The 24,874-nt window shown below is 47.6% G+C and overlaps 1 protein-coding gene across 26 annotated transcripts in view; it reads left to right on the top strand.

Moving 5' to 3' along the window:
- KCNMA1 (potassium calcium-activated channel subfamily M alpha 1) overlaps window positions 1-24,874 on the top strand; it is a 781,282-nt gene that overhangs the window by 693,148 nt on the left and 63,260 nt on the right. For 25 of the 26 annotated variants that reach the window (XM_070056975.1, XM_070056978.1, XM_070056976.1 and 22 more), the window contains 3 exon segments: window positions 2,714-2,837; window positions 7,634-7,858; window positions 11,491-11,683. In XM_070056975.1, the coding sequence (XP_069913076.1) occupies window positions 2,714-2,837; window positions 7,634-7,858; window positions 11,491-11,683 (542 nt within the window). 26 annotated transcript variants of the gene reach the window in all.

The raw sequence follows: 24,874 nt of genomic DNA, 5'->3' as shown, positions 1-24,874 counted from the left end.
AAAACTCAAGGCTCAAACTTTTCCCTTACCCTAATCTGTGACCAGTTATCAGGAACTTCCTTTTTATTTTAGCATTTTTGTCCCAGTTCAGTATTTGATAGTTGGCCAAGTGTTTTTACAATACCCTAAAACCCCCCAAACCACCCAGCCACTGAGATGCTGCTCTGTGTTTGTTGGGTGTTGGACATGGCAGTTCCTGGCGTAATCTAGCTTGTGTGTTGAGGAGAACCTTGGAGGATGATCTCCCATGGAAGCTGGCAACTAGTATAGCCTCAAAACAAATTATCCAGAATAATTAAATGAAGTCAGAGTTTCCCCACTTATGAGAGGGTGGGGAGCATTTGGGGGGGGGTCACGGTAGGTATTTAAAAAGTTAACTCCTGGAGCTGGCATTGTGGTGCAGCGGGTAAAGCCTCTGCCTACAATGTCAGCATTCTATATGGGTACTTACTTGTTCAAGTGGCTGCTCCACTTCCAATCCAGTTCTTTGTTAATGCACCTGGAAAAAGCAGTGGAAGATGATCCAAATGCTTGGGCTCCTGCCACCCATGTGCGAGACCCAGAAAAAGCTCCTAGCTCCTGGCACAGCCCTGGCCGTAGGTAGCTGTGTGAACCAGTGGATAGAAGATCTCTCTCTCTCTACCTCTGCCTCTCTATAACTCTGACTTTCAAATAAATAAATCTTCAATAAATAAAAGCTTAACTCCAGGTCTGAGACCATACTGTCCCAATCTCCATGTCCTGGACATATAAATGAGAAATATAAAAATTTCAGGGGATGGGGCCAACGCTGTGGCATAGGGGGCTAAGCCTCTGCCTGTGGTGCTGTGGTGCTGGCATCCATATTGGTGCCAATTTGTGTCCCGGCTGCTCCACTTCCAATCCAGCTCTGTGCTTATGGCCTGGGAAAGCAGTGGAAGATGGTCCAAGTCCTTGGGCCCCTGTACCCACATGCAGAAGAAGCTCTTGGCTCCTGGCTTCAGGCCTGGCCCAGCCCTGGCTGTTGTGGCTATTTGGGGAGTGAACCAGGGGATGGAAGATCTCTCTCTCTCTCTCTCTCTCTCTCTCTCTCTGTAAGTCTGCCTTTCAAATAAAATCTAAAAAAAATATTCAGAGGGAGAAATATAATATAGTATGTGAATATCACCTTTTGATTCTTTGAAATGGGTCATTTAATAGGTAAAATCACTTTATAATAAACTTCTGGAGTTTGAATCTATATTATTTTCACTATTTTTAAAAAAATGTATTGAGTTGAGAGAGTGAGAGAGAATGCTCCTATCTACTGGTTCACTCTTCAAATGCCTGCAGCACCTAGGACTGAAGGTGGGAACAGGGGACTCAGATTTCCCAAGTGGGTGGCAGGAACCCAATCACTTGGGCCATCGCGTAGGGTCTGCATTAGCAGGAAGCTGGAGCCAGGAGCCAGAGCCAGGTCTTGAACCCCAGCACTCCTATATGGAACACAGGCATCTTAGCCTCTAGGTCAAATGCCCTCCCCACCTACTTGTATTTTCTACCTTGGTTAACAAATATTATGTGGGGGAAGAACGCTCCATAGTTAGGTGCGCCTGGCAGTGTCCTAATTGCATGTGGTCAGTGCAGAAAGCCGCAGCGACCTCCCCCAACAGTGCAGTGCTGAGACCATCGTGGGCAGTGAATAGGACCCAAGATGCAAGAGTTTATTTGAAGCTTGTCAGATGTGCCTGCTTCTTAAGGTTGTCAGTGAGGCTCCACCAACCCCCTGGGCAGGGGGCCGCTATGGAAGCGTCTTCCTTTCCTTCCCATAAACACATCACGAGAGGGTGAATGTAGCCCTGTGAGTTTGCGACAAGTTTATTAAGATGCTCCTGGGCTGAGGCTCTCATCCAAGAAATGCTGCAGTTGGGAGGAGAAGGTGGAGATGTTGGGGGGTGGGGGGTGGGAGGTGTCATTGGGTGGTTAGTGAAAATACAGTTGTCAAGGCAAGGAGAGAAGGCGGTGTTTAGTATTGAAATCATGTATCCCAGATGTGGGCATTTGGTAGTCAGTCTGCTCTGAAGCGGCACGCTGCTGAATCTTTAAAGGGCTTCAGCCGGAGAGAGCAAAATCTGATTGGGCAAATTGCTAAAATATTTAAAGAGCGGCCTGTTAAAGCTTTTACTGCGAAGAGCATCGCGTCAGAAGTTGTAGTCAGAAAGAGTGAATAATTGGCTTTCCATCCTCACGCCAGTCAGTCAGCATGAGGCTCTGTTCCTATTGTTTCCTCTTCATTGCCAATGCTAATAGCAACCCTTTGGTGAGCGTGTGCGTGCACGGTGTGTGCATGTGTGTGCATGCGTGTGTGTGTGTGCATGCGTGTGTGTGTTCTGCAAAAATTGGATAGTTGGTCAAGCAAGAGTCCAGGGAGCGAGAGAGCCCCATCAAAAGCTAGACTGAGTCCATGAAATGATGTGGCTGAAGAATATTTAGGGAAAGAGAAGCAGAAGAAAGGGGACTGCCCGACAAGGCTCACCTGTACTTCCAGATGAGTGGGGGTGGTGCAGGGCTGTTGTCGTTCAAAGGATAGATTCTGTAAGCAAAAAACCAAACCAAACCAAAACTCCACAAAACTCTTCAGTGACAGCCACTTCTTTTGCATCTTTCATCCCCTCTGAAGGGGAACTCAGGGGACACTTTGCATTTATAATTTATCACGCTTTCCACTTCAGTTTTCCTGTCCTTTCCTTTCCAGACACGACCCCTTGTTAATTCCTGGCAATGATCAGATTGACAACATGGACTCCAACGTGAAGAAGTATGACTCCACAGGGATGTTCCATTGGTGTGCACCCAAGGAGATAGAGAAAGTCATCCTGGTGAGTGAGGAACCTGGAAACCGTGTCACCCTCTTCTGCCACAATGAGGTTGTGTTAACTGAATAGTGGGCATGATATAGTCCCCGGCCAAACAGAGACTGAAGCAGCTAGAACTCTGATTAGAAAATGAGCTGAGAGTAGAATTTTCAATCCATGAATATTTATTGATTAATTACAATAGCGAGTGGTCAGGTGCTGTGTAAAAGGCATCATGGGAATTCTTGAGACCGGGTTCTGGAATCAGAACATGCCTTTGTCATGTGAGCCCATGGCCTTGGGCATGTTGCTTGACTTTTTTTTTTCACATCAATTCTTTTATTTGTAAGATGAGATAAGGATGATCCTAACTTACAAGGTTGCAATCTGACATATGCTTCTGTAAAGTTAGCTGTTATTATTCTCATCATTATTAAAAGCCATGAGGAGGCTGGCGCTGCGGCTCACTAGGCTAATCCTCTGCCTTGCGGCGCCGGCACACCGGCTTCTAGTCCCGGTCGGGGCGCCGGATTCTGTCCTGGTTGCTCCTCTTCCAGGCCAGCTCTCTGCTGTGGCCAGGGAGTGCAGTGGAGGATGGCCCAAGTGCTTGGGCCCTGCACCCCATGGGAGATCAGGAGGAAGCACCTGGCTCCTGCCATCGGATCAGCGCGGTGCGCTGGCCGCAGTGCACCGGCCGCGGCGACCGTTGGAGGGTGAACCAACGGCAAAGGAAGACCTTTCTCTCTGTCTCTCTCTCACACTGTCCACTCTGCCTGTCAAAAAAAAAAAAAAAAAAAAGCCATGAGGAAGTCTGGGTGCTGCCTTCTTAGCATATGATGTGGACAGACAAGTGCATTTGCTGACAATGACGGTGAACCCTGGTCCACCTTGGGAAGGTCGGGAGCCTGTTTTGTTGTTGGCTTCCGAACATCCCCACCTCAGCGATGGGCTTCTTCCTGTCCCAGGAGCATCAGCAGAGCTAACGCTGCATCCTGCTCTCTCCATTTGTCGTACTAACAGCTTTAGGTTTTAATGCCGGCGTCGGCTTTCCTAGAGTGGATTGTTTGGCTAATCCATGAAAATGGATTAATAATCAAGGAAGGTCACAGGGAAGGTTCCTTCTCCTTAGTGCTTCCAATCCTCAGACTGCTGTGGGCTTCCTTGTTTGCCAGCCAGGGAAGTTGACCGTTTCTGATGACGGGACTCCCTTCGCTAAACAAGAATGGAGCCAGATCTCCACAGTGGCTTTGTACTCTAATCCAGCAAGTTCCCCCTCTGTTTTTATCCAAGTGTATATTTTTTTCAACTTAATTATAGGCAAGCATGGCAACCGATACAGCCTCACGCTGGAGGCTCTCTCTGAGGTGTCAAAATTGCAGACAAAGGCACAGAAAGTCAGAATTCTCAATACTCATTGTCCAATGTATGAGGAGCACAAGAAGTTCTAACCACAACGCTGCTCTGTGTATTTACCTTGTGGGGTTCTGTCCACTGCACTGTTGCTCTGGTGAAGTAAGCTTAGCTGTTAGCCACCTGTGGTAGGTCACAGGTGGAGTGCCCAATTTGATACCCAAGCTTGTAATGATTTGCTTTGATATTCCTGAGGAGTACTTGCTAACGGACACCCGATCAACATCTTTCCATTGGGAAAGAGTTTAAACAAATTCATCTGAAAAATAGCATCCTTTACAAACTATTTATGAGAAGCTCATTATATATGCTAGGCAGTGTTCTTGTTGCTAGAGATACAAGCCCTACTGATGGCTTTTGTAGAGCTGTACTCTAGTGGGAGCAAAGAGATCTCCAGGTAGGCAAATGAATATGTGATATATTCCAAATACACGTTGAACATCCCCAGTTCAGAAATCCGGTGTCTGAAATGCTGGAAAACTGGAAACTAACATGACACCACAAGTAGAAAGTTCCACATCTGACCTCAAGTGATAAGGACCCAGTCCAAATGCAGGTCCAGTAGAACTATTGTATAAAATTACTTTCAGACTAAGTGTATAAGGTATATATGAAACATAAATGAACTGCATGTTTAAACTTGAGTCCCATCCCCAAGATATATCATATGCAAATATTTCAAAATACAAAAAAATCTGAAATCCAAAATAGGTTTAGTCCCAAGTGCTTTGGATAAGAAATACTCAACTTGCATTGACGAAGTGCTATGAGGAAAATAAACCAGGGTCTTAAACTAGAAAGAGAATAGCAGGTACTGTTGAGCCAATGTGATAAGCCCTCTGCCAAATGATGTTGGAGTAGAGATGAGAATTGTAGGAAGGGCCATGTGGAGATGCTTTGAGGTATTACATACCCACTGGGCACAGGACACTAACTGCTTTGGGGATCTGAATACATAAGAGATGGTCCCAGTCTTAGAAATGATCATCTAATTGGAAAGAAGATGTGAATGTGAATGTGAGGCACAAAGTGGTGTTCAAATCTAGAAGAAAAGGACCATTTATGTTTAAGTAGCTCAGGAACTCCCATCAGATGCAAACAAGTTGCACTTCAAAGAGATTTGAGGCTGTGAGGGCCCAACTCCTTGGAGGATGGGTAGAGAAGCACATGAGTAGTTTCTCTAGTGGGTCTTAAACTTGGCAGAATCGGGCTCTCCAGGGCAGAGGTACAGGCATCAGGATCGTACAAGGTTCTCCAGGTGATGTTGCTGGGGCTAGTCTGAGGATTGATGTGTTGAGTCCCTGTTCTAAGCTCCTGGGATCAGCATCTGTTTCCAACCCACTCCGCTAAATGGTGACTTTTCCATCTCCCCGTTTTGGGTTTCCAGCTTCTACTCTGGACCCAGTTTATAGTTCTCCAGCTTTTTGAAGGGAGTCAGCCTCTCAGGTGACTTGGCCAATTAAAAATAATTAGGAGGCCCAATGCAGAATGTGGCATGCTGGCTGACTCTCTGCTGGTAATACCCAGGCATTCCCAGTTCCATGCGGCCCAGATAACTAACTCCATGTCTTCTCCACGGAGTGGTGATAGATTGTGTGAGCTCCCCTGGGCAGCCCCTTTGGTCACAGTTTATAAGACGTTTCTTTTAGCCTGTGTCTCAGCTTGCCCTGTGCTGTTACACAGGGAAACCAATAATGGTGACAGCCTTGCTTTATTCTAACGATCAGGGAATGAGCGCTAGCTTCCTACTCTCCTTGGGGGTTACTGTAATAACCCTGACATTGTAGTGAATTGCAAAATTGGCATTTAAACAATCAATACACCGGTCAATTCTAGGAATTAAATCAAGCAGAGTTTGATGTGTGCAGTGGACATTAATATGCCTTCCCTAAAGCATTGTAAGCCACACGGTTCCATGCAGGCATGCGGTGGGTGGGCAGGGAGAAGGGAAGGTGAGGCGGGAGGCAACGGACCAGAAGGAGAGGCAGAGACAGGCTGACAGCTGGCGTCCTTGTTCTGTTCTCTACTTCTGTAGCATGGTGAACATCAGGGCCAGCAGTAGCAGGGAGCCATTCACACTGCCTGGGTTCCTTCTCTAATGAGAGTGACTTTGTAGTTTCTTTTGTGTCCTTCGGAAATACGGACTTGGAGTTAACCTGTTGCTCTTACTGATCTTTCTTTAGACCCTTTTAATGGTCATTGAGGAGAGGAGGGCCTTTCTCTAAATGGCTTATACAAGGTGGGCCCTCATTGGACCAGGTCAGCATTGTTTGTCTATAAAGTGGCATACAGTGAATAATTTAGGTTTTGTGGCCTTAAGATCTCGGGCACAACTAATCAGCTCTGCTGTTATAACCTGAAAGCAGTCATGTTCAGTTCCTAAATGAGTGAGCTTGGCTGTATCCTAATAAAACTTTATTGGATTTTGAATTCTAGTCTTTTCAGATAATGTGAAATAATTTTTCATTTTTTCCAACCATTTAGAAGTATAAAGATCATTTTTGGGGGGCTGGTGCTGTGGTGTAGTAGGTTAGGCCTCCACCTGTGGTGCCATCATCCCATATGGGCACCGGTTCATGTCCCGGCTGCCCCTTTCCAGTCCAGCTCTCAGCTATGGCCTGGGAAGGCAGTGGAGGATGGCCCAAGTGCTCGGGCCCCTGCACTCTCGTGGGAAACCCAGAAGGAACTCCTGGCTCCTGGCTTCAGATCAGCCCAGCTCTGGCTATTGCAGCCATTTGTGGAGTGAACCAGCGGATGAAGCTCTCTCACTGTCTCTCCTTCTCTCTCTCTGTAACTCTGCCTCTCAAATAAATAAATCTTCAAAAAAAAATCATTTTTAGTTTACAACGCACAGAAGGCTTTAGTGGACCATGTTAGGCTGTAGGCCTCGATTTTCAGCCCCGGGCTTTAGATGTTGTGTTCTACCTACTGACGTTCTGTTGCAGTTCACTGGTAAGTCTGGAACTGAAAACTCGAACTTCTCTAGCTGAGACCAGAATTGGAATCTGACCATTTTGTCGTCATCTCTGCAAAAAAGCTCAGACAGATAGGCCTTTCATTTTATCCACAAGTTCACGTTGATAAACCAAGACTTTCCTCTTTAAATAACATAACCATTCATCTTCCCTCTGCAAATCAGTATAGAACATGGACTCACGTGCATGTAAGCTAGCTATGTCTTTATTAAAGAAGGTGGTGAGTATAGGTGTGGGTTTGTGCTTACATTTTTTCTATCAATATAGTACTTTATGGTATATGCGTGTAAATAATGTTGATAAAATAAAAAAAAATAGCACGTAGTAAGCACCTAGCACTGTTTCCTTGGTCTCTGGCACAAGAGATCTTTTTTTCTCCGTATGAAACCCTCTGGAGTCTTCTCTCTAGCGCTCACTCCCATCTTCCTGCCACAGACGCGGAGCGAAGCCGCCATGACTGTCCTCAGTGGCCACGTGGTGGTCTGCATCTTCGGCGACGTCAGCTCAGCCCTGATTGGTCTCCGGAACCTGGTGATGCCGCTCCGTGCCAGCAACTTCCATTACCACGAGCTCAAGCACATTGTGTTTGTGGGCTCCATCGAGTACCTCAAGCGGGAATGGGAGACGCTTCATAACTTCCCCAAAGTGTCCATATTGCCTGTAAGTCCAAGGTCACATCCTTGAGGCCCTTCTGCTTGTTCACAAAAGACAATCCCAGAGGGACGTCCTCGTGGCAGCTTTGATCATACCTCGGCTTCTCCATCTGGGTGTGGGTCTGAGGACCCGGTCCTCCCCTCTGCTCTGAATAGGAAAGTCCAAATCCTGGGAGACTCTATTAAGATGAATTTACCACCAAGTTCAGCCTCTTGGGAAGGGTGAAGTTTAACTGATACCAGATGTATTAACCATATCTGTGTCTAGATACTCTCCCTCTCTCCCATCCCAACTGTAGAACATTGCGATGGTTATAGAAAAAATTCGCTTGTAGATCTATTTGAAACATTCTGCTGTCCTATTAAGGCATAGGGAGTCTTTGATCTGTACCACCTTGTGTTTTTGACTTAGTAAGTGTAAACAACAGAGTTCTTTATCTTGGCTGTAGCCAACCCCTACTGTAAGCCAGGCCCTATCGCCATTCATTCAGAAACCTGGCAGTGTTTCCATGCTGCTGTGTGTATGTCTGTGTGTGTGTACACTATATGCATGTGATGTTCTTGATTGCAAAACAGAAGGACCTCGATCTAAAAGGAACATTTTGAGACTCCACAATTTAGTGTGAGGATATAGGACACAATATAGCTAATCAATTCCTAATCATAATCAATGTCTTTCCCACAAATTACAAAAAAGGTATTCATTTAAGTGCTTGATACTGTTTTCCATGTCACAAATCATGCAAACCTCATTTATCCTTTGGACATTTTTCTCATAAGTTCGTATCTGTAAAACATAGGAACTTTTCTCTTTTTTTACATGTCAAGAGGTCTGAGTTTCTCCCCTCTTAGGAAGCCACATCTGTTATTTCTATCATGAGCTTCCATAACCCCGGAAAAGTGGGGAAAGCAGTCAAGTGTTGTAGTTTGTTAGGGAAGATATAAGGATCTGTCCTCAGATAGTACTCATTAGTGGCCACCGCTTGTCTGCATAGTGCACAGTAGGTACATAATAAATATTTAAAGGAAAATGTCAGAGCTCTCCTAGATGCAGGGCCCAAAACCTACTGCCTTAGAAACCCATGCACTAGGCAAAAATAGTCACCAAGGAGCCAACAGGCAAGCACAAAAAAAGCATAAATATATGCATAGTTGGCTAATTTCAGAAATATGATAGGTTTGATTATTATCTTCCTGTACACTCCTCCATGTGGTTCCCTAACCACTAACAGTCCCTTTATGAAGAGCTTATTATTTTAGATGGATATTTGAGTCTGTGTGTATGTGTGCGTATGTCTGTATGTAAGTGTGGGTGATGCTTTTTGTACATGTATATGCATGTTGTGTATGTGGATGTGTTTCCTTCTCCCTGCTCTTGTACACATTCCTGCCTTCATATGAATGATTGAACTCTCATATTTCCAGGCCCTTTTCAAACCCTCCAAAAATCTGACATACACAAGCACAAGAGATTTGTACAAAATGGGCCCTCATCTATGCCATCACATATGTCATTGTTTAAACAGTATCCTACAGATAGGGCCAGTCCAGAGAAACTCAAGAGGCTTCTGTGTATGTCCTTTGTATTTCTTATGGTTTGGAATCACGTGTCTATGACTGCACTGGGAACGCCCTATATCACAATCACTGCTGGAGTCCCTACAAGGTGAAAATTAAAAGAATATGGATGTAGGCACTTGGAGCTTATACACTGGCACAATGATTCAGGAAGTTGATCAGACTTATTTTGTACTATGAGGAGAGAACACTCTCCTCCCTGTCTTGAAAGGTACTGCTCCACAGCCTGGAACCTGTGTCTCCCAGAACCCACAGCACTACAGGCGCCTCCCTCCACAGCTACAGTTTCCAGCATTAGTTTGGGGCCTGAGAATGGCATCATGACCACCACCAGTCATACAATAGGATCAGTGGGTTCCATGTCTTCAGACAGGTCCTGTCCTCTCAAAGTCACTTCCCTAGGAACAGGGGTGAGAGGAAGATATGCAGAAGCAGTTGGCCACATGGTCAGTGAGTTGAAGGTGACACAGGTCTCCAGGCTGGCAAAGCAAAAAGCTCAAGTCCGGTTGGCGACCCAGGAGGCTCTTGCCCCCTGGGAATCCTGAATAATGCTGCATGGCCACTGGCAAGCTCTGACGTGGGGTGTCTGTCCCGGTTCCCTTTGCTGCGATCCCTCTTGAAGACAAAGAGCTCATGCAGGTCATGGCCCTGTCCTTGCACCTCTGTGCAGGTTTACCTGTGGTTACATCCCTGGATTGTCTGCCATTACTACCCCAAGCTGGGTGTTTTTCCATTATCTTTTGTTGTGGCATTAAAAAAAAAATCTGTTTACTGGCTTATTTATTTTTAATTATACCAGTAATATAAAAGTACATCCTTGTTATAAAATATTCAAACAATACAGAAATATATAAAGTCAAAAGGAAACTTCCTCCTTCACTTTCTCCATCCTTATCCCCTTCCCCAGAGGTAATTACTGTTAATAGTCTAGTGTGTGTTTTCCTGTGCTTTCTCTCAGAATTTACATACAATCATAAATGGATGGCTTTATTTGTGAGGTTTTTTTTCCCATATAAATGAAACAATTCTTTTTGAATTGTCCTAGGACCTTTTTTTTTCACTTCTTCTTTGAAATGCTTGATGGCTCCCAGGAGTTTGCTCAGCCTCTTTCCCTGGTGACGCTTTTCCACTGTAGACATGTCTGGTAGCATGAGGGTGTTTCAGAAAGTTTGTAGAAAAGTGGTCTTGAAAGGTAAGTTTATTTTGGTACAATTAAAAAACTATGTGTAGTTTTTTTTCCAAAATATGTATTTTTGTGAATTTTTGGAGGCTCCCTCTGATGCATGGATTTCAACTTCTTTTTTTGCATCAAAATGCACTTATCTTTTAAAACCACTTTCCACAAACTTTTCGAAGTATCCCAGTATATTTAATCATTCCCATATTGTGGAATAGTTAGGCAGTCCCCTTGTATTTTTTTTTTCTTACTGAAAATGTACTGTAACATTGTATGACCAGAAGCTTAACTCTTTTGCATCTCCCCTTTGCAAGGTGCACATTAATTCTACTCCCTCCCCAAGCCTCCAAACTGAGCAGAGCTTTCCGCCCCCGCCTCACCCCTCTCCCTGCTCAACGGCGATTTCCCCCCGGCTGCCTTAGAAATTTCGGATGGAACTGTTGTCTTTTGCCGGAGACAGAAGTGACCTGGCATTAAATAAACAGGCATTGCAAACCCACCCCCTCACCGCATTCTGAAAGCCAGAGGTTGCCACAGGACAGTTACTTAAATCAAGACAATTTCCAGGCAGGAAGAAGATGTAGGGCCCTGGCATGATTCCTCTCCTGCGTTTGTTAGTAATAGCTTGATTGAGTACTGAGAGCAAGGCTGAAACGCTGCCATCAGCACTGACTACCCTTTAGATTAGCACACAGTCCCTATTCCCTGGAATGTAGTTAGGCCAGCTTAATGTCAAGGCATAAAAAAAGATACTTGTTAAATAATTTCCCAAAGCTCCGGCTCAATCTTTAATTTTTTTTTTTTTTTTTTTTCCCCCTCCTTCCCTCTCCTCTCTCTCCCTCTCACTTTGGCTTCTTTCTCTCTTTCTTTCCTGTATGCCAAAGGGTACGCCATTAAGTCGGGCTGATTTAAGGGCTGTCAACATCAACCTCTGTGACATGTGCGTTATCCTGTCAGCCAATCAGAATAATATTGATGATACTTCGCTGCAGGACAAGGAATGCATCTTGGCGTCACTCAACATCAAATCTATGCAGTTTGATGACAGCATCGGGGTCTTGCAGGCGAATTCCCAAGGTAAGGACAGCCTGTAATACTTCTTTGCTGTGCCTGTGGGGGACAGGGACTGGCAAGAGGGATATCCTTCACTCAGTAATTCAAAGAGGCTCACATCAGCCTGCCTGGCAGTAAAACCTGTGGTTGCAGTGATAGCTTTCAAAGGGCGTCTGCTACCCCTTCTGCTGTCCCAGGACACAGACCTGAGACGGCTCACCTCCCCACCCCCCACCACGCCAGGTTGCCTTGCCCGAGAATAAACAAGCCTTTAAGTAGCCAGCCCCCTCAGTCACTCCAAACAGTGGCTATGCGACCAGGGTCGCCGAGTAAATGTCAGAGCCCTGAAAAGATGCTGCACAATTCTAGCATTTTCTGCCAGTGAACAAGGGGACTTCAAACAGTTCATGGAAATGGAACTAAAAAATAATGTTATTTGGGTGCAAAACATTGAAATCCGTCCATGTTTTTTTTTTTTTTTTTCATACTACACATTTTTCATGTATTTTTAAAAGACCTCACATGTATGTTTGCCACTGTGCTGGGATGGGGTGTCAAGCTTCGCCGTTTTTAGGGCTCTGTGTAAGACTCTGCTCACTGGCCGACGCCGCGGCTCACTAGGCTAATCCTCCGCCTTGGGGCGCTGGCACACCGGGTTCTAGTCCTGGTCGGGGCGCCGGATTCTGTCCGGGTTGCTCCTCTTCCAGGCCAGCTCTCTGCTGTGGCCAGGGAGTACAGTGGAGGATGGCCCAAGTCCTTGGGCCCTGCACCTGCCATCGGATCAGCGCGGTACGCCGGCCGCAGCGTGCTGGCTGCGGCAGCCATTGGGGGGTGAACCAACGGCAAAAGGAAGACCTTTCTCTCTGTCTCTCTCTCTCACTATCCACTCTGCCTGTCAAAAAAAAAAAAAAAAAAAGACTCTGCTCACCACGGGGTGTGCGTGTCTGGCGAGTGGGGTTTGTATGGACACCCAGAGTCGCTTAGCAGGAGGAGCTACTTGTCAGCGCGCGCATTTTCCTAGGGGAGGCACAGCAGCCTTAAATGACACACATCTGTTTTCTGCTCTGCCCCTGTTCTTTCCTGTCATTTGCTCTGGGACTGTGGGCAGGTGGTTATAAGTAAAGATGTCATCCAGGAGTGTCACAGAGGCTGCGCAGCAGAATCGCCCTAACGAAGGACTTCAGCCATCGGGATCTGGCAGGATGGGCCGCACGGCCTGTTCTTCTGAGTGACGCCTCCGTGTGGGCTTCCCGGGAACTGTAGGCTGGTTGTCATGCAGGGTCTACCGGATGGCTGCCAGTGTGTCTCCCTGCTGGGGCCTGAATCCTAGCATTCCCGGATAGAAGGCTGAAGGGGCACAGCCATGAGGGCTGATGCTACTGGGATGCAAAGCAACATTTTAGGAGAGCAGGGCAAGTGTCTGACCACCCTGGTCTGTATGCAGAGCTTTCTGGAAGCTTAGCTCCATTGTGCAGCCTAGGGTTGCTGTGTCTTCCACAGTCCCTTGTCAATCTCCTCCTAGCGTGTGCTCAGCCTTGTAGCAAAGCCAGGAACCGTAGTTCCCAGAATCCTCTTCCTCACGTGTTTTCTGCCTTTCATCGGCTCTGGACTAGAGTTAGCCCATGAAAGAAGGGCCCTGGGGTGTGACTTTGAAAGTGAAAGAGAGAGAGAGGCCTCGACATTGGAGGCAGCTGCAGCCATACTGGAGGCTGAGCAGACTGGTAGTGCAAAGCGGTTCTTGGAGAAGCTGTCTGGAAACAAATGGTTGTGCACTGGGGACTGAGAAAGGTGGGGTCTTCGGGGAGGACCTCCCATGTGGTGCTGCCTGTAAAATGCCCTTGCCCTGCTGACAACACGGATACTGCCAGAGGTCGATTTGCGATCTCTCTACTCTGCGGTCCTCTCCTCTCCCCAAGTCCTAGATCATGGTGTACCCTTGCTCAGCTGTGCCTGCGGGAGGAGGTAGCAAGTCCAGGCCCCAGGAGGAGCCCAGAGCTGGTCCTTCCAGCTGCCCGAGGAGGCAGAGTCCAGAATCACAGGCAGCGACTCAGTGTGCTGAGACGGCCTTCCAGGAGGAGAAAGAGGCAACCTGGTGTTTGGTCCCCCCATTTAAGCCCTGGCCCCTCATGACGTGACCTTCCACCTCCCCTCAGGATCAGCATCGCCTGGGGGGAGCTTGCTGGCTAGGGAGAGCCTCATGGCCCTGCCTGGAGTTTTGGGTCAGAATCTACCTTCTAACAAGATCCTATGTGTGCTGCTTTAAGGTACAACCGGTTTTCCTGGTAACAAAACCAGTGCCACAAGCCAGATTAGGCATGCCTCCTCTCCTGGGGAGTGGCTAGCACACGCCGTGGACAAAAGTGGAAGCAGCAGGAGATGGAGTAGGCAGGAGGAGCCAGAAACATTCCTTTCCCCTCCTCTCCGTGCTTTGTACCCCTAATCCAGGCATCAGGGTTGCCAGGGTCTGTGGGTCAAAATGTCCGTGTATCCTTTGGTTGCATTTGGCTCCGACACAGGTGCTCCTCCCAGCTCGCATAACCCCTGTCCTGCCTCTCAGATTCCATGTGTCGGCCAAAGGGACAGAGAGGCTTCCCTTCGCCAGTGCTCAAAAGCCTCCTTCAATGCCTTCTAGCACAGGCATAAGCAAGAATCATAAAGTGTGGCAGGGGATGTAGAGCCAGGGAGCTTGTTTTTCTTCTAAAGAAAAGAAAGAGGAGTTTCCCTTGGTGCACACACTGCACTGCTGTCATTCGGAGTTCCGTTTCCCTGCCCACGGTCACACGCCGAAATCCTAACGCCCAGGTGATGCCCCTCCGTGTTTGTCTCTCCTCGCTGCTCTCCACTTATCCTTGTTTGTAACCCTCTGGTCACCTTCTGACCTGCCAGTGGCGGTGGACCCACGATGGCCGTCGACACACCCTCCCAGTGCGCACCTCTGGCTAGGAGGCCCAGCCCCAGAGACTCTTGTTACTCTAAATCTGGGCATTTGGCATGACCAGGCTCTGGGAGGATTGGAATGACAGGGGACAACAGGGATTCCAGATTACTCTTCGTTTTGGGAAACAAATTTAGCTCCGCCCGAATGATAGCAATGTAGATTCCTTGCCAGTGCCACACCCTTGATTTTCATTACCATGAACTCTGGTCTGTGTATCACTCCATCCTCCACCTTTCTACAGATCTCTGTTACTCTCTCTCCAGACCCCAGCTGGACAGACAGCTGGGCTCAGGACACATGGGCTCTTGGGCCAGGACGTTCATACAACGGAGGTTTTCTAACGCGATCCAACCGAACGTGAAAAACCTGTGTTAACCTGGAGAAAGTAGAACCCTCCATGGGCATTGTGTCCAGACCCTCACTCCTGTGGTTATCAGGTCTCTCCTCTTGTCCTCCCTTTTCACGTCCCCTGCTAGTGTCCCTTTTCTAGCCCACATGGTGTCAGAACTGCCCGAGCCTAAGGATTCTGGCCCAGCCAGCCTCTGAAGAGATGGGCGATGTGATGGTTGGTTGTCAAAAACAATTACAGAAAGCAGTGGCACAGCCCATGCTGGATGGTCTATCAGATGTGACACTTGGGTCTATGAGATGCAGTTTTAATATACAGCAGGCAAAGCGGCAGTGACAATTATATAAAGCAGGTGAAGCCGCTTCTTGCTGGTCAGCAAACATCAGCTCTGAACCACTTTACAGCTCTTTACCAGCAACTAAGAGCCTTTATTTACAGAGTGCCTGTCACTTCCCTTTGGCTGGAGAGCTGGTGTATTATTTAGCACGCATTTATCTGGGGAAAACATTTCCATTTAAATCAGCTGGTACAACAGTGGCTCTCACCAGACTGTTTCCCTGTGGTTCTCAAAGACAAGAATTGAGTGTGATCTTGGAAGAGAGGGTGAGCCGATGGAGGATCCAATCTCAGAGACCCCCTCAAGTCGGTATCTGGAGAGAGGGCACCCATGGCAGGGTCTCCCCTTCTGCTTTTTAGATCAAGATACAAAATGAAGATCGTACAGTTTCTTCCTGCTTAACTTCCCAAGAACAGTAACTGAAGGGAAAGAAAGAGAAATAAATGGGTGTCTCCGTATGTCAGGTGCTATAAAAACCCAGGGCACAAAGATGAGCCGGATGCAGGCACTCAGTATCCTGGAGGAGCTCAGGTGAGTAGTAGAGGAAGCCCCCCCGCCCCCAACAGTGACAAGATAACGAGACGATGACCAGGCTCCAGAGAGGGGAGCACAGAAGGCTTCTCATTTGGTTTATTTCAAGGAACCGAGGAAGCTTCTACAGCTCAGGAAGCCCCTGAGATGTGGTCAGTGTGACCAAGGAACTGCATTTCCCTTTCATTCAGTTGTAACCAATCTCTGTAGTCACTCACGGCCAGCGGCCACCATATTGGACAGCACAGGCCCAGAGTGTAGACCTGTTGTATTGCTAAGGGTTTGCATTTCAGGGAGTCATTAAATATGTATAGGAAAATGGTGATTCAGTCCATCTTTAGAAAAGACACCAGGCAAAAACATGAGTATATAGTTAAAGGTAGGACGAGATTGAGGACCAAACTGTGTAATCAAACTGCTGCAGAGGATTCGAAAGGCTGGGATTAAGGCTGACAACCTAGCCTTTGTGATGTAAGGAAGGGGCTGGCGCCGCCTGCGGCGCTGGCACCACAGGTTCTAGTCCCGGTTAGAGCGCCAGGTTCTGTCCCGGTTGCTCCTCTTCCAGTCCAGCTCTCTGCTGTGGCCTGGGAAGGCAGTGGAGGATGGCCCGAGTGCTTGGGCCCTGCACCTGCATGGTAGAGGAAGGCAGGCATGACAGAAATTGGGGTGGATTTGAAGCACGGAAAAGAAAGTGATTGAAAGTTATTTGGGCATGTTGGGTGGAGGCCTGAGTAAGGATGAGGATTGAGGAATGAGTTTTGAGCTTGGCAATTAGGTGGATGTGAAGCAATTAAATAAGCCAAGCCCCGACGAGAACGAAGCTTGGGGACGAAGGTAAAGGATTCAATCCTGGCCTCTCTCCATCCGTGAGGACCAGCTGAAAGTGTCCTGAGGTTGGTCAGTGTAGGCCTGGGGTTTTCCTGGAAGTATTTGGCAGGATGAAAAGCGGACGTTGGCTTTAGGGCAGGGTGGGGGCCCACAGGAAGCAAAGGATTCCATGAGAATGACAAAATGAGTGGCTACTGCATCTGAGTTGCAAAGTGAAGAAATCAAACCAGGAGTATGGAGCTTATAGAGCTAGAGGCCAAATGCAAAACCAGAAATAAGGCCCTGTGAGGTCAAAGAGCAGGGGGGGTGGATGAAGCGTGGAAAAGGCAAAGGGCGGAGAGGTGAGCAGAGAGAGGAATAGGGATAGACTTGGAGAGCCGTTCCTGGTTTAGCCAAAGAGCTGGGTGGAACTACACTGGGAAGTGCAGCCACACTCAGGAGAGCTCCAACTTCGCCCAAGCGAAGTTCCATCTGAACCCGGCTACCACCACCACCACCAACAGCAACCATAACAATAATATCAGTGTTAATGAGTGTTTGCTGGGATTATGTGGTAGGCAGGAAAACATGTATTTTTCTTTTTAGATTTATTTATTTACTTGCAAGTCAGAGTTAAAAGAGAGAAGGAGTGACAGAAAGAGAAAGATCTTCCATCTGCTGATTCATGCCCCAGATGGCCACAGCAGCCGGTGCTGGGCCAGGCCAAAGCCAGGAGCCAAAAGCTTCTTCCAGGTCTCTCACATGGGTGGCACGGTCCCAAATGCTTGGGCCACCTTCTGCTGCTTTCCCAGACCATTAGCAGGGAGCTGGATCAGAAATGGAGCAGCTGAGACTTGAACCGAAGCTCATATAGGATGCTGGCATCGCCAGAGGCAGTTTTATGCTCTGTGCCACAGCACCGGTCCGTAGAAATATCGATGCTTGGGTTGCAGCTCAGCTGTTGTGATCTAGGGAGTCTGGGGCACAGCCTGGACATCTGGAGTTTTACAGGCCCCTGCTGAGACCCATGTGCAGCCAGGGTGGAAAAGCACTGCCCTCGTGGCCCTCAGAGGAGGTGTGTCAGCTGTGGTGGGTACTGTTGGAGCTGTAAACAGGAGCACGCCCTGGGCCTGCCAGCTTCGGCAAGTGGGGATCCTGTCCTGCAAACCATTTTGCTGCTTTAACACACTTCTGTTGTCTCAGCTTAGTGGTATGCCTCCTTCGTTTCATACAGATGTGCAGAAAATTCATGCAGAGTGCATACCATGAGCAAAACTATGCCTTCATTTCAGAATTTTTGCACTGAAAATGGATAAATGGATTTGTCTTTTCATTTTTTCATTCCACTTTTATACAAGTTTTTTTTTTTTTTTTTTTTACAGAAGATTTACTTATTTATTTACATGAAAGGCAAAGTTAGAGAGAGATAGAGATAGAGAGATTCTCCATCTGCTGGTTCGTTCCCCGGATGGCCACAAGGCCGGGCCTGGGTCAGACTGAAACCAGGCACCTGCAACTCCTTCTGGGTCTCCCACATGGGTGGCAGGGGCCCAAGCACCTGGGCCGTCCTCTGCTGCCCTCCCAGCACATTAACAGAGAACTGGGTAGGAAGTGGAGCAGCCGGGACTTGAACTGGCACCCAAACAGGATACCAGAGGTGCAGGCAGTGGCTTAACGCATTGTGCTACAATGATGGCCTCACTAAAAGCTTTTTGAAGTAACTTTGTATTAGTGGCGAGGTAGACAGTCCTGCTTGGTGACACCAGCTTTTGAAAGGTGACAGAGTTGAGATCCAGCAGTGCCCTGATATCAAACAGCAACGTCACTTACCCAAAAGCAGCATCGAGCCCCCCTTGCAGGAGCCTGGATTTCTTTGCAGAGATAGGGCTATGTGTGTGTTTCAATGTCTGGGCTAAATCTGGGGTCGGTGTTAAGGTTTCCTTTCCCATTACTTATGGGTTCCCAACCCCATTGCATTTGTCTGAGTTGTGTGCCTGTTTGAAAGTGTCAATCCAGGCTGGCGCCGTGGCTCAATAGGCTAATCCTCCGCTTCCGTCACCGGCACCCCGGGTTCTAGTCCTGGTCGGGGCACCGGATTCTGTCCTGGTTGCCCCTCTTCCAGTCCAGCTCTCTGCTGTGGCCCGGGAGTGCAATGGAGGATGGCCCAAGTGCTTGGGCCCTGCACCCGCATGGGAGACCAGGAAGAAGCACCTGACCCCCGGCTTTGGATCAGTGCAGTGCACCGGCCGCAGCAGCCATTGGGGGGTGAACCAACGGAAAAGGAAGACCTTTCTCTCTGTCTCTCTCTCTCACTGTCCACTCTGCCTGTCAAAAAAAAGTGTCAATCCAATTCCACAATTCCACAAACCTTTATTAGGCACCTGTGGTGTTCCCAGGCTGCGTGACAAGCGTTTCTGGGGAGACAGGGAGAATAAGATGTATTCCTGGCTCTAGCAACCTTCTTTACAAAACTATGACTCTACTTAAGAACACTGGTTTATTACTGTGACGGGATTACAGTCTCTGGGGGTCTATATTGTGGACAGAAAGAGGAGCATGGGTTTGACAGTTACTTTGAAAAAAATTCAGGGAAGTTCAGCAAGTAATGAAGAGGGCTGACTTGAGTTCAGAGGGAACAGAAGCGCGGGGGCCGAGGTGCGTGGGGTATGTTTGAAAAACAGGAACGAGAGTGATTTGGCTGCATTGCAGGGTATCCTAAAGAGAGCATAGAAAAAACAAACAAACAAACAAACAAACAAGGACAACATAGAGAGATGAAGCTGAAATGCAGGTTGGGCTTTAAGGATTTTTTTTTTTTCTTTGACTTAGTAAGCTGTAAATAATTTTGTAGGCACTGGGGAGCTACAGAAGGTTTTGGAGCAAGACAGTGATGGACTCGGACCTGAGCTTTAGGGAGGCTGATGTGGCAGCCCTGTGAAGCATTGTTTGGAATGGGAGAGACCAGGACGCAGGGACACTGGACAGGAGCTGTGATCATGCAGAGGAAGCCAGAAACTGAAGAGTGGGGTTTCTAGCAAGGAGACACTGTCGCTGTGAAGTGGGCTGCATGGATGTGAGCTTCCCTCTCGGCCATGGGCCGTGGGGGCTGGTGATGCCACTCACAAGACGAAGCCTGCGGAGGGGAGCACCAGGTTGGGGAAAGGGATGATGGCAGAGTTGGGGTTCATCTTGGGTCATTTTCCTGAGGACGTGGGAAATCCATGTGGGTGTGAATAGGAAATGGGTGGAAATGAAGCCCCTAATCCAGGGCAGTGTGCCAGCGGGAGATCCAGCCCCTGCTCACACGCCCAGAATGAGAGCTCAGGGAGAGAGTTTGTGGGCCAGCTTAGAAACAGATGGCAGAGGGAACTGTTGCTAGAAGCAGGGGAGCTGCAAACTGAATGTGAACCCCAAGATCCCAAGGAAGGAAGAGCAAAGAGACCCACCCAGGTCTGATTTCCCTTGCATTCTCTGAGTTTGTTGTTCTATGTCCTATATATTTTTATAGGCACCGATTTAAGAACAGCACTGCAGTGGCTTATGCACACATGTGTGCACACACATGCAAATGCACACACATGCATGCTCTGGTTCCTCTAGCATGCTCTGACCTGGAGCCACACTTACACCAAATGAAAACAGGATTGAAGGTGCCCTTACAAGTCAATGCTCTCCTTTGTCTGCATTTCAGAGGTTAGCAGGCTCACCCCGGCACTGGCCGTTTCCTGGGAGAGCAGGCATTCCTCAGGGACATCGGACACACCTGCCCTATAAGAACATCTGAGATACCTTTACTATTCCAGATCAGAGAGTGTGACTTCTGTGTTCTTTGTGTGAGACAAGCTGGATTAGGCTCTCTCAACTATCGGGTGGCAAAATGCAGGATTGTAAAAGGTCCTACACTGAAACTCTGGGACAAAACATCCTGGCTGTGGCAAGGACCTCAGAGTTCCTTCTCAAATGACTGCCGATGATGACGGGCTGGACAAGCCTTATTGACAGAAGTGTGATGCATTTTGAGCAGGGATTGTCTCATTCTGGTTGGTATGAGAAGGAATATGTCAAGGGCTTTGCAGATTTGAAGGGAACACTGACAAACAAAAGATCCCGCCGTGGGCCCATGCCCAGTGGGGAAGGCTAGTGGACCTAAAGGGCTGTTTTTCTTCTCCACTGGACAAAAACCAGAACCAATGGCTGATGATTAAAGAGAACCCTGCTTTGACCCAACATAAGGAAGACATTTCCAGAATAGAGCAGATTGCCTAAAAATATATTGAGAACCTTATGGCTCCAAGTTCATCTGCCCAAGGGAAGTTATTGACATGATCTTTGTGATGAGATTGGGTGAGATGAGTTCTGTGGTTCTTTAGAACTGAGGGTCTCCGGGACTTTCTTGGCTTTTATTGCACAGGGGTCTGCATTTTATATGATCCTCTCTTGTACTCCAGAGGGAGAGCTATGGTGTTTGGCAGGACTGGGGTCATGGGTCTTCCCCTGGAAGCACTCACATCCTTCCTGAATGGTGCTGTCTTTGTGTCAGGATGTGGAGCGGCTGGTGTCGGGGTGTGCAGCTGCACATCTGGCGTTTCCATTCCTTGACAGCCCACCCCATCCTCAGCTCCCACGCCACCCTTCCACACCTGCCCTTTCCCGCTGCCTCCCTTCCTCCGCTTCCCTGCGCCTGGCTTCCCTCGCCCCCCTCTTGATCACTGTCTCTTGCAAACACACCCAGACACACATCCTCACACACGTTCTCCCTCCGTGAAATCAGAGACGCATTCTGTCAGCTGCTTCCATATAACATTTCATTACCACAATATTCTCTCTCAATTCTGCAATGGCGGTGGGGGAGAAGCCATTTCTCTTTATACCCACCGAACGAACAAAGCTCAGTGCTAAAATATTTTTCTTCCATTGTAACTGAAACTGCTGTTGGCTTCTATCCCAAAAACCAGAAAGACAATTATACTTAACTGTTTAGAGATTTATAAATACCACACTCGAGTAGCCTCTAGGTACTAACTTTAGATACCCAGTCCAATAATTTTCTTTTATTGGTTTGTGATTTAGATCTTATTTTGAGTCCTCTATAATAAGAGTAGTACATTTCATTAAAAGAGCTTACTAAACAATAAAGAAAATCTGGCTTAGGGCTCGGAGCAGGTCTCCAGTACAGAGCGGGGCTCGCCCTGTCACATTTCTTCTATGGACACCACAAGATGAATCTCAGCACAAGGGTGCAGATGCAATTCAGCAAAGCACAATTGCAGCTGTTTTCTAAATGACTTCAACTTAGGAGAATTTTTCCTACACAGCATAGTTCATCCCATGAAAGATCCCTCTTAAGAATGCCACTTACTATTCTGGCAATAGATTCCCAGGGAAAGCAGGCACAGCAACCGCAGCCGCGGCCAGAGGCTGAGAAACCTGGGCCACTTTCTGAACCTGAGAGCAGTTCTATGCCTCCCCAACCTGAATGCCTTTCTTTTCTTTTTTTCTTTTCTTTTTTTTTTTTTTTTTTTTTTTTGACAGGCAGAGTTAGACAGTGAGAGAGACAGAGAGAAAGGTCTTCCTTCCGTTGGTTCACCCCCCAAATGGCTGCCACAGCCATTTCTGATCAGATGCTGTGCCGATCCGAAGCCAGGAGCCAGGTGCTTCCTCCTGGTCTCCCATGGGGTGCAGGGCCCAAGCACTTGGGCCATCCTCCACTGCCTTCCCAGGCCACAGTAGAGAGCTGGACTGGAAGAGGGGCAACCAGGACAGAATCCGGCACCCCAATCAGGACTAGAACCCGGGGTGCCAGCGCCGCAGGCAGAGGATTAGTCTAGTGAGCCACGGCACCAGCCTGAATGCCTTTCTTAGGGAGTAGGGGAGAGAGGAAGAGAAACTAAAAACGGACAGAATTGTCGGTTCCTTTCTGCTGCACAGAGAGCAGATCCACTTCCCCAGCAGGTGGTCCACTGCCTGGCACAGCTGCAGAGACATAAAACAGGTGTGAGGTGGTGGTGGCGCTGGGCTGACTTTGTCCTGGCCTTTGCATCAGGCTCTCATGTGCTGGCTGATTCCTCAACAATGTGCGCCTCATTAATGCCCTTCTCAAAATTTGCGATTTCTTCTGTTTCTTTTTTTTTTTTTTCCAAATGTGCTATGTACCAGGCACATATCTCATTTAATGTCTACAACCTGCTAGGGCAGAGGTTACTATTTCCACTTCACAGATGAGAAGACAGAAGCTTGGGAAAATTAAGCCCTCAGAGCTGCTCAAGAGCACATGGGGTTGGTCCCCACACTGCCTGGTTACAAAGCCTCTGTATTTCTCACCGTAATAATCTGGCTCCCAAGCAGTACCCAAAAACCAAGAGTTATTCTGATGAGAGTGAGCCTACAGCTAATCAATATATAGGTTTTTTTGAAGACTTATTTATTTATTTATTTGAAAGTCAGAGTGACAGAGAGAAAGGAGAGGCAGAGAGAGAGAGAGAGAGAGGTCTTCCATCTGATGGTTCACTCCTAATTGGCCGCAACAGCTGGAGCTGCACTGACCCAAAATCAGGAGCTAGGAGCTTCTTCTGGGTCTCCCACGTGGGTGCAGGGGCCCAAGGACTTGGGTGATCTTCCACTGCTATCCCAGGCCATAGCAGAGAGCTGGATCAGAAGAGGAGCAGCCAGAACTAGAACCGGCGCCCCATATGTGTTGCCAGCGCTTCAGGCCAGGGTGTTAACCTGATGCGCCACAGCACCAGCCCCAACACATGTGCTTTTAAGGGCCATGGAAGCATCTCCAGGGACAGATTTGAGCACTCAGTGGGTACCGGCCTCACTCCACGACTGACCGTGGTACCCAAGGGGTTTGGGGTTGTTTTGAATGGTTCTTGCCTCCTTGAAATTCCATCTTTTGAGTGCCTTGCACTTCCCTGACCCATGACAGACACTTGCAATCCTTTGGCCTGAGCCTTTCTTACTACAAAACTGGACAAGCTAGGATAGAACTGGGAGAAATGTGAAGTGTTCTGCTCAGCTTGTCACTCGGTAATATCTGAGTGCCTCTCCACCCAGCACATACAGATTGGACTCTGGTACTGTCAGGAACAATATGGAACACGTGAGACCGAGCCATTGCTTTCTTGTGTCAAGAGACTTCAAGATATTTCCAGGTTTCGTCTACCCGTTTCACTCTCCAGGTGGAAGTTCCCACAGAAGTCAGTAGATGAGAATGAACAGACCACTGTAGCCCCCAAAGCCAGGATTGCAGGCCATCTGTTAGGCTGAGAACATAGCCCAGAAAATAGCCTCACGGGAGGAAAGCACAGTTGTATAATCAGAGAGAGGTACAGGAAGTCTTGTAATCCCATGCACTTGCTAAGGATTCTGATGAAATTCTGCATACAGATGAGTCAACGAGCAGTTCTTTTCCCATGCCTCAGGTTAGTGTCCCTGTTCTTTCCATATTCTGTGCCATCAGGAGCTAACGGGTTCTATAGGCAAAAGCTCCAGAGACACAACTTGAATTCATATAGTTAATGACACAGGCTTTGTGATATTCTACCACACTTTGGAAAGTTAATAGTATGAACCATTTATAATTTTCTGAGACATGGATCTGATCTGCCTGCCATGAAGACAGCATGCATGCCTCTAGCCAGTGTGCTTAGCCAACCATCCGCTGCATTTTTGTCTTTGCTCATCTCATCTCTTTATGGGCAAAAACTCATGTGAAGTCCTGCATCCTTCCTTTGTTTCCTTCAAAGTGACCCTGTGTATAAGTAAACTGATTTATAAGTTAGCTGACTTTAATTCTGAATTTATAGAACACTTAAGGTTATGAATGGTTCTCAGATGCTTCAGTTATTGCTCATGGAATGTTCTAGAGGAAAATAATCTCCAGTTCTAGAAGAGTGGTGTAGTAGTCATTGAGCATCTTGCTACATATAGCCAGGGAAGATTTTCTACGTGATGTATTAAGTGTCAAATGGATGATACCTTGCAATGTGATGTGAGAAGGCAGAGAATGCTTTGGGCCATGATCGTTAAGGAATACCCAGAGTAAACCGACTTGAATTTGAAAATAGGAATGATTATTTTAAACAAAAGAGCTGGAGGACATGTGGAAGGGGCTGAAGCCAAGTAAGAGAAGGAATGTAAGAAGGTAAGGTATTTCACAAAGGGTAACGTAGCTGCGTAGCATCTAATGATATAACCAAGGGACTTAAACCAGCTCATCATGTCAAAAGCAAAGAGTGTGGATGAGTTTCT

This window comes from Oryctolagus cuniculus, chromosome 15 (genome assembly GCF_964237555.1).
Source record: "Oryctolagus cuniculus chromosome 15, mOryCun1.1, whole genome shotgun sequence".
NCBI classification, from domain to species: Eukaryota; Metazoa; Chordata; class Mammalia; order Lagomorpha; family Leporidae; genus Oryctolagus; species Oryctolagus cuniculus.
The sequence above is the reverse complement of the archived record's forward strand: the minus strand, read 5'-3'. Positions and strand labels throughout refer to the sequence as shown.